At 40.6% G+C, this 17,753-nt stretch overlaps 1 protein-coding gene and 1 pseudogene across 1 annotated transcript in view; one reads left to right on the top strand and one right to left on the bottom strand.

The window, feature by feature from the left end:
• Window positions 1-2,669: 2,669 nt before the first annotated feature.
• Window positions 2,670-17,753, bottom strand: part of AP1S3 (adaptor related protein complex 1 subunit sigma 3) — an 86,478-nt gene continuing 71,394 nt past the window's right edge. Inside the window, exons 4-5 of the mRNA XM_006170405.3 lie at window positions 12,497-12,634; window positions 2,670-3,370 (exon numbers count right to left, since the gene is read on the bottom strand). Of these exons, the coding sequence (XP_006170467.1) occupies window positions 3,335-3,370; window positions 12,497-12,634 (174 nt within the window). The 3' untranslated portion in view covers window positions 2,670-3,334. The remainder of the gene's footprint in view (window positions 3,371-12,496; window positions 12,635-17,753) is intronic.
• On the top strand, window positions 5,668-6,177 carry LOC102496736 (protein tyrosine phosphatase type IVA 1-like; annotated as a pseudogene).

Genomic DNA, 17,753 nt, shown 5'->3' on the forward strand with positions numbered 1-17,753 from the left:
TTTGTTAATGAAAAAAAGAAGCTGTTACTCTATTTAAAGAACAATTTCCTCATTACATACATGTAAAGAACTCCAGTTGTCAAAATATGAGAAAATGCTAAGAGAACAGTCAGCAGGAGCTAAAGCAACAAATAATGGCTCTTGTATTTGCTATCATCCACTTGTGAGGTTTTTCCTTGATTGTAAGTACCAAGAAAATGAAGATCTTATGTTGAAGGGATTTCACCAGGAACTATGGGTAGCAATTTCAAGCCCAAACCGTATTTGAAAAAAAATGCTTTTATACTAGAGCACAGTAACAGTTTCAAGACAATTCAATGTACATATCAAAAAAAGAGTGAATTTTGAAAGTGCACAGCATATTAAGATGGTGAAGATGTTTATTGCCCTGAATTGATCATCACACTTGTATACATGTTTTGAAACACTACTGTGTACCCCATAAATTTGTACGATTATATGTAAATTAGAAATGATAATAACAAAATTAAAACTTCTAAAAATATACTCAAGTCATGAAAGTACAATCAAGTTCCACATTAAAAAACTTAAACACATGTATTTGGAAGTTTTATAAAAATTTAATATTTATTATCTTTCCTTTTACTTGATACTTTTATTAAATGATATAATATAAAGAAAACAATGATTATTTTCACCAAGCCCTTGGTAAGACACCCCCAACTTCCCTCATATATATTTCAGTATCTCCCATAGATATGTTCTTTTGGTTTTCCTTTTTATTAAAGTTTATCTGCTTATTTCTTCCAGGGGCAAGAAAGGCAGGGAAATAGCACTCCAATATCTTTTTTTTTTTTAAGAGGTTTTTGCTATAGGATGTGTGTGCTCACCAGAGAAACAAAGAAAAATAGAAACAGAAAGTAAGAAATCACCCCCGAGGGAATGGCCACAGCACGATCCCTTCTCCATTCTCCGCTCAGGATTTGGGGCCTGCAAGCACCACACCTGGCATGAATTTCAAGTTGCTGGGTTCAGGACTCGAAACACAGTCGGGATATGGGAGTCCAGCACCTTAATCACTATGCCACCTGCAGCCCCTCTCCCCCACAGGGTATTATTGCCATGTATCAGCGGACTTGGTCAGCCCTTCATTACAGGCATGTATGTGTCTGGCTTACTCAGGAAAGTCTCTGGACTCAATGCTAGCACCTTCCTATGTGGGTCAACCTTGAAAAATAATGCATTTTACTGCTAAGCCAAGGTCCAGTGCCTAGACCTATTTATGTTTCTATGTATGATGCAAATGAAGAAGTCCGAGAAGCCCTCTGGATAACTAGTCACTGTCTAAGGTAGAGCTATCCAGAATAGTACAGTACATTTCAGTGAGGTGCAAGAGATATCTTCATCCAAAACTGATTTAAAAAACATTTTTCAAAAGAACAAGAAAAACTGCTGAATTATGTAAAGTCCATCTTTACAAAATTGTTTTGAAAAATAAACAATTTTACCATATTAGAAATAAAAAATTAAACCACAAAATTAAAGAAAACCTAAAATAAACAAAGTGATCAAAAAATATAGTTAAGCTTCACTGTGTTGCCATACTTATAATTGCATTAATAAGTTGAGAATATATTAGATACTTAAAAACCCAATGATTAATTCATATATTAATCTGAATTATTCCCTTTGAATAATAGTTATGTTGAGGAATTGGTCCATTTTTCCCACTGCTTTTGTCTTGCCATTTTTCCCCCTAAATATACGCAGATGAACCAAAGAGACATTTTCCCGTTAGGTTCTTTGAGCATTTACCAGATGGGCTCTCTAGACTCCCACAGCATGTACATTCTTCTCCTAGGAAAAGCACTAAAGTGTCCCTAAGCACTGCAACATGACTGGTATGTCCCTATAATTGTCTAATTATATTTAGGACCTGGTTAGGTAGAATTTTCATTCCAGAAAGGATGAACAGGACATACTCGTAATAATAATGGTCAGTAGCAAATATATTCTTTGGGGAAAAACGGAGTATGGAAAGAAAAAAAGGAGAGAAGATATCCACTCTATAGACTACAGTAATATAAAGTACTCTTAGTAAGTCTGATAATCCTAAGTCTTCAAACATATTAGGTGTGCAGTAAAACATTTTTGAAATAATCTCTAAAGTAGCAAAGAATGCTTGAAACGCATTTTAAAAATAGTATTTGCAATAATAATTATTGCTGTCATTATTAATCTTTACCATACTATTTTTATAATAATAAGGGAAGTCATAGATACTGTATTTCCAGATCACTTGAGGCACTTATAAATATATATAGTTTGGGCTAACCAGTGGCATGGTGGCTAAGGTAACTGAATCCCACATGGCCAACTGTGTGGTTCAAGTCCTGTACCTGATGGCTTTGGGGGAAAAAAAAAAAAAAAACTGGACTCATGTGCATGTGTGTCCAAAATCTCACAAGGAGAATGGAGAAGGAGGAATTGGTATTGCAACATAGCCATCTCCCCTTTGGGGGTGCTTTCTCACTTTTTCTCTCTCTCTCCAGCAAGTGCAATCACCTTATAGCAATATATATATATATATATATATATACACACATATGTGTGTATGTGTGTGTGTGTGTGTATATATATATATATATATATAAGAACGTATTTAAATGTCCCTTTTATTCAATTAAAAGGCATAATTAAAAACGGTCTTGACAGCAGCTTGTAAGGTATCAAAAATACTTGCTAAATTCTATATTCTCTTTGGTTATTTTCCTTAATTCCAATTATGAAAAAAATAAGTGAATTCAGGGCATTAAAATCAGATACATTGTAGCTGGACTGAAATTACAGTATTAAAAACTGTATTAAAATGTCTAGCATTATGTATGGACTGAACTAGTAACAGAATTTTGAATTATAAAATTTTTAAAAACTAAACATTTAGAAAAAGTATTAATGATATAAGATATTCTTTACATTCAAAGTCATGGGTTATTACAATATAGTTTTTAACCTGTCAGTGTAGAATCAAATGCAACAAAAATATATTGCCGCTAATTTATAAAAATTAGCATAACTATATCATGTGGGGTTAAAACATTGCAAACCATTGAGTCCATTGAGTTATACAGCAACTTTTTTAAACAACCAGAGTAAAATAAGTACTCATATACAGTATAATACAGACATGTCATAATTAAAATATATTATTTAAACAACTTTAACTTCTGTTAGTTAACAAAGAATCCCTTTAGGTTACTTTGGCATGGTGCCAGAGGTTCCATCAAAAACCCAGATGCAAAGCATTGCTTATCTACACATCCCCAACAGAGAGTACTCGAAGTCTTCAAGTAGATTTCACGTAGATGCACAGTTAAAATGTAGGCTTGTTCATGTATTCTTCCATTGTCTGAAAAAGAACAATACATTAAAACAATACTCTCTTCAAGCCATATCCTTTAGCAGACTGTAAAATCTTTTATATTATTTTATTTATTTAATTTTTTTGCTATTGTTCAAAAGAAGTTTTCAAAGTACACAAGGACATAAATCTTTGCATTCTAATCCAGAAAGGTGGTTCAAAGTTTGGGTATAAATTTTTACACATATTTTGTATACACATTTGAGTATAATTTGTATACACTTCCATATGGCTGGAACTAAATAACTTCCAACTGAGAAAAAGCTCGGCTTGATTATAAAGTGAATGTCAGAGAAGAGAAACCCTAAAGCAGCAGCTGCCAAGAAATCGCTGTTGACTTGGGATAAAGCGTCTGCTAAAATAATCATGAGGATCACATCCAGGCACATGTATTAGAGAAGTCTGAATTTTATTCGTGTAATATGTGTCCTGTTACATATATCATGCAGAATATCTTTATTACACGTATTGCCAAGACATCAAAGATAAGCAGCTCATAATTCTTTAGAATTGTTGCCATGTGTTTTAAAAGGCCTTTCCTCCAAATTATACAAATTATGTTTCTTCATCCTTTTCATCAGTTACCAAGTTGGCTAACATGCCACAAGGTCCTAATTTTTTCCTAGCACTTTGGAAATATTTGAAAAAAGACAGTTATAGTGATGTTACACATACGCATTTGTGCAACACCATGGCCCCAGTTTGAATCAACAAGAGAGTTTAAGGGGGTAGAACATTTCCTTACAACATCCTACCTGTTCTGTTTGAGTCACCATCTGCTCATCTAGGAATCAATGCTCTACTCAGTCTTGCGCTTAAACCCCAGAGTATGTGATTTATTCCCTCTACCAAGATACATACTGATTGGCATGAGCCAAAGAGACTAAAGTCACTGGCCAACTAGGATTTTTCATGGCATACCAGAGCTGGAAATTAAGTTTTCTAGCTGGTTTTCACTAGCTCCATTTGGAGATTCAGTGTTCCTCTGCTGAAAACACTTGTGCTCAGTCATCCATATTTTCTTATAAAAGCTCTTACTTACCTCCTAAACAGGCATTGGCCAAAAGAGCCCCACAACCCTTTGTCTCCTTCTAGACCTTGCCCATGTCTTTTAACTTACACAGTACATATACTGTCCAGTGGACCAGGCTGCTTTGGCAGAGTCTAGAGTTTAAACATTTAAAAAGAGATACAGGTGGGACCAGCAGTTAGCGTAATGGCTATGTCGCTGGATTCCCACATAGTCGACGGCGGTTCGCGTCCTGGACCCAGTGGCTTAAACTCACGCCGGGCGTGTGTGCGTGCGTGCCCAAGATCCCGAGAGGAGAATGGAGGAGAAGGAATTGCGGCGTGACCATCCCCCGTGGGAGGTGATTTCTCGCTTTCTATCTCTCTGTCTCTCTCTGTCTGGCGAGCACACGCCCCCTATAGCAAAAACGTCTTCAAAAAAAAAAAAAGAAAAGAAAAGAGATACAGGAAGAGCCAGCAGGTGGTGTGGTGGTTAGAGGCGATGGGCTACCAGATGGCCAACCACGGTTCAAGTCCTAGACCTGGTGGCTTGCTTTCTCACTTTCCCTCTTTCTCGCTCTGTCCCTTCTGGTCAAATTAAAATAAATAAATAAAGTTAAATAAGATAATTCTTCAAAAAAGAAAAAAACAGAGACACAGGAGTCTGGTGTCCCCGCTGCTATCTGCATTGCAAACACCACTGCCCCACCACAACTACCACCAACCCATGTCCTGCAGCGACTGCCACCGCCAACACCTGTGTTGCTGCTGCCTGGGGAACCTCTGTATTACTAGGCCGCAATCTTCAATGAGTAAACATATTCCTCAGTTTTGTGGTGTCCTTGGTCACACATTTATGGAGTTCCTGAAGGGTGGTGGCGATTACCGCCAGGCACAAAACGATCTCTATGCAGACAAGTGAACTGTGGAAATTCATTACTGCTCCACCAAGAAGCTCCCCCTAAACATGGGTTAACCTGGACACAGAAGTTGAACTGAGATCTGCAGAGCATTTTATAAGAGTTCTGACCTAGATGGGCAAACCTCAGTGCACTTTCTTTCTACTGCCTCAGTATTACTGGATAGAAGAATTGCTACTTCTTGTCAGGACGTTCATTCATTTCCCATTACTGTCGACTTCACACTCAAAGCACTGAGAATTTCAAATGCAGTATATAGAAGTAGACTTCAGTATATTGGCATCATTTCTGGATTCAGTTTATCAAATTCTCTCATAATGCTATGGAGTGTTTTTTAACTAAATTAACATGGCTTGAATGAACCACCCAGCTCCAGTAGAAGTTGCTTACAAGAACACGAGATTTCTCATTACACGAAATCCAACTAATACAACCTTAAACAAATGTATAGAGGAACTTAAGAAGTATGGAATTATCATAGTAGTAAGAGTATGTGAAGCAACTTAGGACACTACCCTTGTGGAGAAAGAAGGCATCCATGTTTTCGACTGGCCTTTGATGATGGTTACCATCCAACCAGATTGATGATGACTGGTTAAGTCTTGTAAAAATTAGGTTTCGTGAAGAACCTGGTTGTTCTATTGCTTTTCATTGTTTGCAGGCCTTGGGAGAGCTCCACTGCTAGTTGCCCTAGCTTTAACTGAAGGTGGAATCAAATACAAAGATGCAGTACAATTCATAAGAAAAAAGCAGCAGCAAGGAGCTTTTAACAGCAAGCAACTTTTATATTTGGAGAACTATCGTCCTAAACTGTGACTGGGCTTCAAAGACTCCAATGGTCATAGAAACAACTGCTGCATTCAATAAAACTGGGATGCCTAGTGCTTTTCCCTTGGAAGTGGAACTTGAGACAGGACCTAATTTGTCATACATATAAGCCAACGTCTTGGCTTGGTGAAAAAAAGTCTTATGAAGCTTCCGTAGGAGTATTGAAAATCAGCTTTACCAGGCCACAGAGCTTGACAGAATGACAACCTCTATGTTTGGGTTACAATCAACCTATTTGGACTCTTAGCAAAAGATTCTTGTTGTTCAGCATTTAAAATGTGGATATTATTTGTACCAATTGACCTTTTTCTGAAATCATGTGGTATTGAGTTATAGCTTTAAATCTACTCCCATGCCACAATTTATCAATATATAAGAAATTTGGAAAGATGAGGCACCAAAATACCCAGCACGATATGTGTACATTTTTAGAATAAGAACTGGCAGCAGAGTCAGAAATTTTGAAAGATGACAAATATAAAACACAACACAATAGCATATCTTTTCATTAATTAATTTCTTGATGATCTGCTATATTTTATTTTCATTGTATGACTACATCATTTTCTAATTAAAATATCTTGCTTTTATAATCTGGCAAAAATGCATGACCCGATAGGGCTTTGCTGGGGCTTAGAAAGGACCCAGCTAGTCAAAGGCCTTGGAGTTGACACTTGCCGTATTCACGGTTCACTGGCCTCTGGCTATCAGCACTGCTCACAACACAGGTGAGTCAGTCTGCTAAACACGCACTGGCCACCCTGCCTGAGCCATGCCATTACTCAGGGCTATGTAAACCAGTGATGTTGGGTATTTTCTTGATTTTGTTACTTCATAGGCTCGGAGCAGGCTTTTCCAGCTGACACAACCATAAAGAGCTCTGCCCTTGTCTTCTCAAGGAGAGAGTTGGAGTCAGTATCTTAGGACCCCTCTGGATACGTCCAGTACTGCAGTGTTCTTGTACACATCAGACTTCAAAAACTTAGTGAAAAAATAAATCTAAGAGTACAAGCTTATTTTGATGCCCCAAAATTTTTTTTTTGAAATCTGTGGATAGCTTTTTCGAAATACACTTGTTCCATGAATTTTGGAGACTCCTTGGACAGCACTGACATGCTATGACTTTCTATTGCTGTGTTTGGCTTAGATGTTAACATGGTGTATGCTTTTTAAAAAAGTTTTTTTTTTAATTAGTTGTCTATAGGGTTCATGTGCTCACTGGAGAGAGACAGAAAGAGAACAAGGGAAAGTGAGAAAGCACCCCCCAGAGGAAATGACTACACCACAACCCATTCTCTTCTATTTTCCTCTCAGGATTTTAGGCTCACACGTGCACATGCTCAGTGCGGTTTTCAACCCATTGGATCCAAGACTTGAACTGCAACTAGCCATGTGGGATCCAAATGCCTTAACCTCTATGCCACCTGCTGGCCCAACATGACTTAAGCTTTTAAAGGTGATTGTTGGAGTGCACCTAGCAGTCTCCTCATGGCTCCACTCATGTATACAATGAGTCTTGTTGCTTAAGCTCATGAGATTCCAATTTGTGTGTGTGTGTGTGTGTGTGTGTGTGTGTGCATGCACGTGTGTGTGTGTGCACGCGCACGCTATAGGGCTCATGCACTTGCCAAAAAGACAGAGAAAGACAGAGGGACAGAAAGCAAGAAATCACCCGCTTGGGGGCAGGGTGGACACCCCACAATCTCTTCTCCTCCATTCGAGATATTGGGCATGCATGCATGCACGCATATACGACGTGAGTTGTAAGCCTCCTGGTCTGGGACTCAAACTCTGGTCGACTATGTGGGAGTCCAGCAAGTAACCATTATGCCATCTTCTGGTCCCAAGATTCCATTTGATTTCCCCCTCGCTCACTTGTCCTTAGTCTTCAGAAAATATCTGTTGTCTGCCGCCCCCACTTGAGATCCTAGAAATTGCACCTTCTGCTATTAATGTCTACTATCTTTTGCTTCCTTAGTTTCTTTTTTCTTTAAATAATTTTATGCTATTGCCCACCTTGATGTAAATAAGTCATCCCCAGCCAATTAAATAAAACCCTATTATCTGCTAAACACTCTGTACACTAAGAATAAGCTTTGAACATTTGTAGATTTAAGACTATGTATCTTACTACAATATTATGCAAGGACAACCTTTTTCTTTTTTCCTTTTTTTTTTTTGGTAATTTTAAGAAACGTATTAGGTAGGGGTTAAGGAAAGTCCCAGGGGTTACTGCAAGGTTTATGGTTGTTCTAAGAGTGAAAGCAATGTCACAAAAGCCTCCCTTAATCTTTAGTAACTACAAATATGTGCTTAGGCCTAAAGGATAGAAAAAAAAAAAAAAGGTGTAGATGTCTTTTCCTTTGTAGAATTATATTATTTGCTCCTATTTTGTTTTTTTAATTTGCCAGAGTGCTTGCCAGAAAGAGACAGAGTAGGGAAGGGAGAAAGTGTCCCCTAATGGTGTGTGGTCATGCTGTAATCCTTTCTCCATTTCTCCATCCTGTCAGGATTTGGGATGCTCACAACCACTTGCCCAGCTTGTTTCTCAAGCTTCTGGAGTTGAGATCTGAACCATATGGTGAGTCCATCCAGCTCCCTTAACCACTAGGCCCCATTCTAAACTTTTTAAAAGCAGAACAGATACACAAAGCCCATTTTTCCACACACTCCCCAAAGTGTTCATTGACTTCACTGAAGTGAGTACGAGAGCCTAAGAGAACGCCAATAACATGTTCTGTATTTGGCAGGTGATGTTAAATCAAGAAGAGCACTTTAAAGAGCAGCTATAACATTGCCTGCTCACTCTAGGGTCTTAGGGGCTAAGTCTAGGGTCCCCTGAGCACTACCCATCATGGATCCACTCAGTCACCAGGAACATGAACTATCAATTAGCACACAATTGTTGAAAGAACTCACATATGAAATACCTGCTTCCCACATTGAAATGGAACTAGAAACACCAGATTACTGCAAGCTCTCTAAAACGATTTCCTTCAAACGGGACTTTGAAATTACCTGGGTGTGTCATGACCCCAATTCAAGAAGCTTTCCCTATTGATGAACCAAACACTATTAAAAACCTGTTTCTCCCATAAGGAGGTTCTACAGTAAGGACCTTGAGGATAGAGTTATAAATAATCTCCACCTACCTACTCCTGCCCACCAACCTTCCTCACCCCAACATATTTTAGGAAATGCTATTCTGTGGAATTTCCAAACCACTGATTTTTAAAGTACCCTCCCTGTAAAATGATCTTCCTTTGACATTTGGAAACAGTCTAGTAAACATCAGAGAGCTTCACTGCATTTTTTTGAAGGGAGAACACCTCTAGTAACAAAAGCATTGTCCTAGCAGGGATAGGAGCTGCTTACAGGACCCACTCACACAGACATCCTTCTCCACATCCACTCGCCAGAGGATGGATTCCCTCAACAGGCAGAAGCAGGTAACCAGCTCAGATATGTGCCAAAACAGTTGCTGACAAATCACACCTAATGTGTATTAATCTAATCAGCCTCTTATTTCACTAACTTAATCAGCCAGCAGGAAGAATGACTTGAATTCCAATTTTATGTACTTATTTATTTTGTTAGAGAGCATATGTGCTCGCTCACCAGAGAGAGAGACAGAGGGGGAGGGAGAAAGCATCCCCCAGTGGAGTGTGCTCCATGCTACAATCCCTTCTCCTCCATTTCTTTTTTTCTTTCTTTCTTTTTTTTTTTTTAAGAAGTTTCTGCTATAGGGCGCATGCACTCGCCAGACAGAGACAGAGAGACAGAAAGTAAGAAATCACCCCCCAGGGAGGATGGCCATGCCGCAATCCCTTCTCCTCTATTCTCCTCTTGGGATCTTGGGCACACACGCACATGCGCCCGGAGTGAGTTTTTTTTTAAGCCACTGGGTCTGGACATGAACTGCAGTTGACTACATGGGAGTCCAGTGACATAGCCATTATGCTAACTGCTGGTCCCCTTCTCCTCTATTTCTCCATCCTGTCAGGATTTGGGACACACACACACAACTGTACCCAGTGTGTTTTTCAAGCTGCCAGGGCGAGCCTTTAAACCACTGAATCAGTCATTTAGGATCCAGCTCCCTTAACCACTAGGCCATGGGGCCAGCCAAACACCAATCTGAAAAAGGTATATTATAGTGCTCTGGATCCTTTTGACCTTGTATTATGGAAAGAGAATGACAGAAATGCCACTGATGCATGAGAAAATGTACCTACTGGTAGCAGGGCTGGGCGGCCCCAGGCCCCCACCTCCCGATGCATGCCTAAGCAGGGGCTGGTCAGATGATCCCACTTAGTAGGGCAAAGACCAGCGGGCTGAAGAGCCCTTTCTCATAGTGTCCTTGGAAGGACCCAACAGGCTAACATAGGAAAGTTCCCTTACTAGGTATGGTATGCATCTGGGCTGCTTCTAAAAGAAAATTCCCACTATATTTTATATAAGAATTACAGAGGATCAGGAGGAAATGGATGCTTCAGGGTCCATTTATACTTAGGCGAGCAAGCTACAGGGGCCAAAACTTAGTTTTGCAAACAGGAGCATACACACAGCTTTCCCAGATGTAAGAAATTTTAATTAAAATGATAAACGCCACCTTCAATAATGAAGTTCTAACATCCCTGGCAAATGAAATAACTATGTACTGTTATTCTCCCTTCCCAGAGCAGCACAGATATTTTAATGAAAGGCTTTTTACACAATGAACAAAATTATTCTTGAAAAGAATAGCACCAACATTTGATTCCTTTTTGACCTGGAGGTAGAGTCATATTAAAAAGCTTAAAAAAGAAAAGAGTCTCTTTTTTTGAGAGAGAGAGAGAGATTTATGATCTAGGGTGCATGTGCTCACCAGAGAGACAGAAAGGGAGAAATCACCCCCTGGAGAGATGGCCACACTCTAATCCCTTCTCCTTTATTCTCCTCTTTGGATTTTGGGCACACACACACACACACACACGTGTCTACCATTAAGTTGAAGCCTCCAGTCTGGGACACAAAACCACGGTTGGTAATGTGACAGCCAAGTGACGTAATAATTCCTCCATCTGCTGGTCCCAAAGAGCAAAGATTCTTGAGCCCAATTGCCTGGGTTTGAATCTATATTCTTCGGGGGTTGGATGATGGTACAACAGTAAGCTGCAGTGTTCTGCAAGACTGACCCACATGGGAAGGTTCTAGGTTTACGTCCAAAGACCTCCCTGAGTACGCCAGGCACACATGAACCCATGAGCTAGGGCTGGCGGAGGCTGGAAGTGGATTGTGGCATCAGGACAAAATTGGGAGTGTTACCTCTCTGGCAATTTGAAGAAATAAGTAAACTAAATAAAATCTCTATTCTTGCTATTGGATTGTCAGAAAAGTAACGAAAAGTCATGACATATTTTTTGCTATGTTTATGTATGCAAAAATACATCATGACTTTTCTGACAATCCAGTAGCTGTGTAACATGGAGCAGGCAATTTAACTTCTTGGAGTCTTAGTTACTCATCTGTAAGACAGGAATAACAATGCTTACCTAGCTCTTAGACTTGCCATGGGAGTCAAATAAGCTAATAAATATAAATTGCTTAGAAACCACACTGAGGGCCCAGCTGTGGTGGTGCCGGTGGTAGGCAGTCATTGAGCAATACTTGAGCTTTAAAGGGAAATCCTGGGTCAACCTGAATACACTGGATGTACCCATGTGTGCTTGAGATCTTGGTTAGCTGGGAGGCTGGGAGGAGAGTGGCAATGTGACAAGACTCCATCAGAGGTACTGGTCTCTCTCTTTCTCATAAAAGGAATAAATACACATGAACTTAAAAGTATCAGGCACGAAGTAAGTACTCAATAAATATAGGCTAATATTATTAGATATTAACCATCATCCTCACGAAGCTGTTGGTGACATCATCACCATCACCCTCATCCTCATCATCACCACCATCACCCTCATTATCACCAACACCCTCATCTTCATCATCACCACCATCACCCTCATTATCACCAACACCCTCATCTTCATCATCACCACCATCACTCTCATTATCACCATCACCCTCATCCTCATCATCACCACCATCACTCTCATTATCACCATCACCCTCATTATCACCACACCCTCCTATCACCATCACCCTCATCCTCATCATCACCACCATCACCCTCATTATCACCACACCCTCCTATCACCATCACCCTCATCCTCATCATCACCACCATTATCCTCGTTATCACCATCACCCTCATCATCACCACCATCACCATCATCCTCATCTTCATCATCACCACCGTCAACATCCTCATCATCACCACCATCAGCATCCTCATCTCTCCCACGGCCTCTAAAACCACACTGACCTCCTGTAACATGTCGCAGTCTTCAGTGGCTTTGACAGCTGTTTTTTTGGATGTTTCCTGAACTTCTCCTCCTATTATAAATTCATCAAGGATAAAATAAGCCTTTTCAAAATTAAAGATAATATCCAGCTCACAGACCTGGTGAGACAAGAACAAATGATCTGATAAGTGTGCAGTCGTGTCAGGGAAAACATCTGCCAGTGTCTGGAGCTTTTTCAACAGCAGCACCCCTGTGCCCTACCAAAGATAAAAATATCAGATTGTATTTTAAGGACAAGAAAATAGAACCAGGGAATCCCAGGCCCTTAATAAAAGTAAAACCACATTCTATTAAAGCAAAGCGTGTCCTTAGATAATAATGTTTTATGTTGCAACAAGAAATTTGAGACTCAGTAGAGAAATAAGGCTGTTCACTGTTATTTCCACCTACAGGAACAAAAACCGAGCTCCCAGCTACATTTCAGGCATGAGGGTAAAGTCTTGTTCCTCTTGCCCTCTGGCTGTAAACCTTGACTCCCAGTTTTGGGACTCTCTCAGAAGGTCAATCCTCGGAAGCAAATGAGCTCAGTTGTGCTAATTTTTCCCAAAATTATGTCACAGGCCAATGGTTGTCAGACATCACAGATGATCAGACTCACTGACTTACTGGAAAAGTTCATTGAAACACCCTACAGGGGCCAGCAGGTGGCGTAGTGGTTACAGCACTGAATTCCCACATGACTGACCACTGTTGGAGTTCTGGGCCATGCAGCTTTTGAAAATCACATTGGGTGCCAGCGTGTGCATGCCCAAAACCTCAGAAGGAGAATAGAGAAGGTACTGCAGTGTGGCCATCCCTCCTGGGGGATGATTTCTCACTTTCCTTTTCACTGTCTCTCTCTGGTGAGTGCACCCACCCTAATGGCAAAAAAACTTTAAAAAAGCATACAAGCTGGATGCTGCCCCTGGGGGGTCTGATTCAGTAGATCTGAGTAAAACCTGAGAGTCTACACTCCAAACATGCTACTAGGCTGAGAATCTTCATGCCAAGAACCACTATCATAGCCCAAAGCAGAGTGTAATGGATTCTGGTGTGTAAGCAGAGCAAGACCACTCCCCACAATCCAACTAAGATGAATTTCCAGTGCTTCCCCCAGCCAGCTGTGCAGGCACCATCCCTGCCATCGTGCCCACTTCTCAGCCTGCATCACACTGACACCTGACCTTCCCTTTCCGTGTCATATCCCACCCAACCAACTGAAGCTGCTCTCTTTTTTGTTCTTGTTTTGCCATAGAGTGTGTGCACGAGCCAGAGAGAGACAAAGAGGGAAACTGAGAAGTCACCCACAAGGGAAGATACCCATGCTGCAATCCCTTCTCTTCCATTCCCTTTTTGGGATTTTGGGTACATATGCACACACGCCCAGTGAGATTTTCAAGCTGCCGGGTCTAGGACTCAACCTGTGGTCAACCATGTGGAAGTCCAGTGCCTTAACCACTACATCACCTGCTGGCCCCTGAAGCTGCTCTTTTGAAAGTCTGTTCACTAAAAGTCTTTAGATCTTCCCCGTATTTGTCTCTCAGCAGCATTTAACCATCACACGGAAAATCTCTTCTCCCTTGCTCCCCCGACTTTTGCAATGCCGTATAATGCCTGTTTCTCTCCTCCATATCTAGAGATTCCTTTTAAGACTCTTTGGAAGACTTCTCTCTGCCCTACCTAGCATTCATTTCAGTAGGATTGAGACATATCAATCAGCTGAGCAGAAAAACACCTCTTTTGCATGGTGCATGTTACTTTCTTTCTTTCTTTCTCTCTTTTTTGAGAGGTTTTTGCCATAGGGCACATGCGCTCACCAGAAAGACAGAGAGAGAGACAGAGAGACAGAAAGCAAGAAATCGCCCCATCACGGGGGATGGCCACACCGCAACCCCTTCTCTTTCATTCTCTAGGGATCTTGGGCACGCACACACATGCACCTGGCATGAATTTAAGACACTGGGTCCGGGACTCAAACCATGGTCAACTACAAGGGAGTCCAGCAACATAACCATTACGCTAACTGCTGGTCCTGTTTTTTCTTTTTCTTTTTCTTTTTTTTTTTTTTTTTTTTTTTGAGAGAGAGATTTTTGCTATAGAGTTAGTGTGTGTGGTCACCAGAGAGACAGAAAGTGAAAAATTACCCCACCCCACCCCACCCTACCTCCTGGGGGGAATGGCCAAACACAATCCCTTTTCCTCCATTCTCCTCTTGGGATTTTGGGCATGCAAGTACACACACACCCAACATTAATTTTAAGCTGCCATGTCCAAGACTCGAACCACAGTTAACTACATGGGAGTCCAGCAACATAACCATTATGCTATCTCCTGATCCCAGCATGTTACAAGCTTTCTAGCAAGCTATCTTCCCCTTCATTTTTCCCCAGGAAAGCCTCTTTCTTCTCTGCAATACGCATCTTCTCTCAGACAATCATACTGGTTCCCTGCAGCTGTGCCTGCTATGTAGGTGGCCCAGAAAACCTAGACAACCAGCCCTGATCTCTCTCTGAGGAGCTACTCCAGTATTTTCACCTGCTGAGCAGACATGACCATGTGGACAGTCCTCAAGCCACATCGCCATGTCCCAAACCAATATCCAGCTCAGTCTTCTCCCCTCAGTTCCTCTTTTGCTAAGTAACTGCAACCTTTTTTTAAAAAAATTATTTATTTATTTAATTCCATTTGTTACTATTAGTATTATTTCTAATTTGACCAGGCAGCGACAGAGAAAGAGAGAAAGGGAGAACGAGAAAATAAGCCACCAGGTCTGGGACTCAAACCACAGTCAGCCATGTGGGAATCCAGCACCTTTAACCACCACATAACCTGCCAGCTCCAATAACTGCAACCTCTTTCTAACTGCTCAATCTAATTGTAGAGTTCAACTTATTTTCCCCTCTCCCTCATTTGTCATTCTCTTGGGCTCATCCTTCTTGATGGTGTGTGTGTGTGTGTGTGTGTGTGTGTGTGTGTGTATTTTTTCTTTTTTGCTATAGGGCATGTACACTCACCAGAGAGGCAGATAGTGAGAAATCACCCCCAGGAGGAATAGCCACACCACAATCCCTTCTCCCTTCTCCTCCAGGCTCCTCTCAGGATTTGGGGTATGCAAACTGCAGTTGACCATGTGGGAGTCCAGCAATGTAATCATTACGCCATCTGCTGGTCCCCCCTTTTGATGGTATTTTGATTCTACCATCAAAATAAATTCCTAACTTTTTCTCTCTTTTCCTTTCTCACAACTGCTACCTGGGCCTCTCTTTTAGGCTATGGCAGTGACCTTTCCAGATGGTGTTTGCACCTGCTCAAGGTCATTAGCCAGGAATGTTTGCTGGATGCTGACATTATTCCTTTCCTGCATCAGGTGGTATGTTAGGACATAGTTTAATTACTCAGCATGGCGTATAAGAACTTTCACAGCCTGGCCAGAGGCCTGCATGCTGGTGTTCCGTGCCAGCACTCATCCCTTGCTACAGCCATACAGGTCACAAACTCACCCTGTTCTTTCATGCCTTTGCCCTTCACACATTCCAGCAATTCATGGGATGCTTCCCCAAATGCCCTTTCCTTTATTCTCCTGCAGGCAAAACCAAGCTCATTTTTCAAGACCAAATTCTAAAGTCAGGGGCATGGTGATTTCTCAAACTCTCTCTCCCCATTCAGACTTCACATCACTTCCTCTGGTTCTCGCTTAACATCTTTTGTGCACTAGTACACACCTACATTCACAAATCACTCCCCAGACTCAGCACAGGGAAAAGACCTTGTCTTAGTCATTCTTTCTATCTCTGTATCTGGCACACAGTGAGATGCAATGAATGCAAGATCAATGGATGAGTCGGTCATCATATAAGTCTTGTTTTTATTATGTTAGAGATGAATGGCTTCCCAGGTAAACAATTTTCTGACTCTAATGAATGCTATAACTTCACATAAAGTGGATGTCAATATTTTAGCAAATTGCTCCATACATTTAAGATTTAGGTCAATAAACTTGCAGATTCCATGAGGAGCATGGCTTATGCTGACAGATCCAATTAAATCTAGAAACATATGAACAAATGACTACAATACCACTTCCATAAACATCCAGCTCTGACACCTCACCTATCTTATCTGCAAAGGTTACAGTCTCTCCATTCACTAGAAACAGTATAAAATCAACAACAAACGTGTATGTGTGTGTGTGTGTGTATAACTATCTCCTCCTCCCTCGAAATACCTCTAAGTGCAGGTGTGTATAAAAACAGATATACATATATGCACAAATATACACACACATTTTCATACACACACACACACACACACACACACACACACATAATTTTATAATAAAATAATCTGTTATCTGTTCACTGAAACATACTATAACCCAAGTCACTCTCCCACTCCTCCAAAACTTTGATTTTTCCTCTTAGAACAACTTCAGGGAGGGAATGGTAAGGCTTATTTTCAACTTAAGAACACTTTCATTGGGACCAGCAGTTAGCATAATGCCTATGTCGCTGAACTCCCACGTAGTGTGGTTCAAGTCCCAGATCTGGTGGCTTAAACTCACACCAGGCACGTGTACGTAAGTGCCCAAGATCCAGAGAGGAAAATGGAGGAGAAGGGATTGCAGGTGGCCATCCCCCTTGGGGAGTGATTTCTCACTTTCTATCTCTTTGTCTCTCTCTGTTGTTCTGGTGAGTGCATGTGCCCTATAGCAAAAACCTCTCAAAAAAAGAAAGAAAGAAAGAACCCTTTCATTTACTTCTCATTTCAGGAATTTCAATGGTAATGGAACAAAACTCTCCAGGCAAAAATGTGGCAAGATTAGAGCATAGGGTGGGGCCAGGCCCTACCAATAAGGTTAATATAACTGGAAAATATTTGCAATCTATGTAATAGGGGGTAGAGGAGATAGGATCTTTGTAAAGAAAAAATTCTTACAAATCACTAAGATAAATATCACAATAGGAAAAAAAACAAATAAATGCTGTCAAGAGGCAATTAATAGACAAGAAAAGAAATGGAAAAGAACAACACATATCTAATAAGGCATTCAGCCTCACTAGTAATCAGAAAAATGCAAATTTAATTAATGTTCATCTGAAAATTAAAAGATAATATTCATTGCTGGTGATGAGGATAAATGGGCATTCACACTCACAGTTAATGGAGTTTATAGATTTTATAAAGTATATTTGAAGGACAAATTAGATAGCATCTATTGGCTTTATCAAATGTAGAAAT

The sequence above is a fragment of the Tupaia chinensis genome, unplaced genomic scaffold, assembly GCF_000334495.1.
Source record: "Tupaia chinensis unplaced genomic scaffold, TupChi_1.0 Scaffold148296_1, whole genome shotgun sequence".
Taxonomy (NCBI): domain Eukaryota; kingdom Metazoa; phylum Chordata; class Mammalia; order Scandentia; family Tupaiidae; genus Tupaia; species Tupaia belangeri.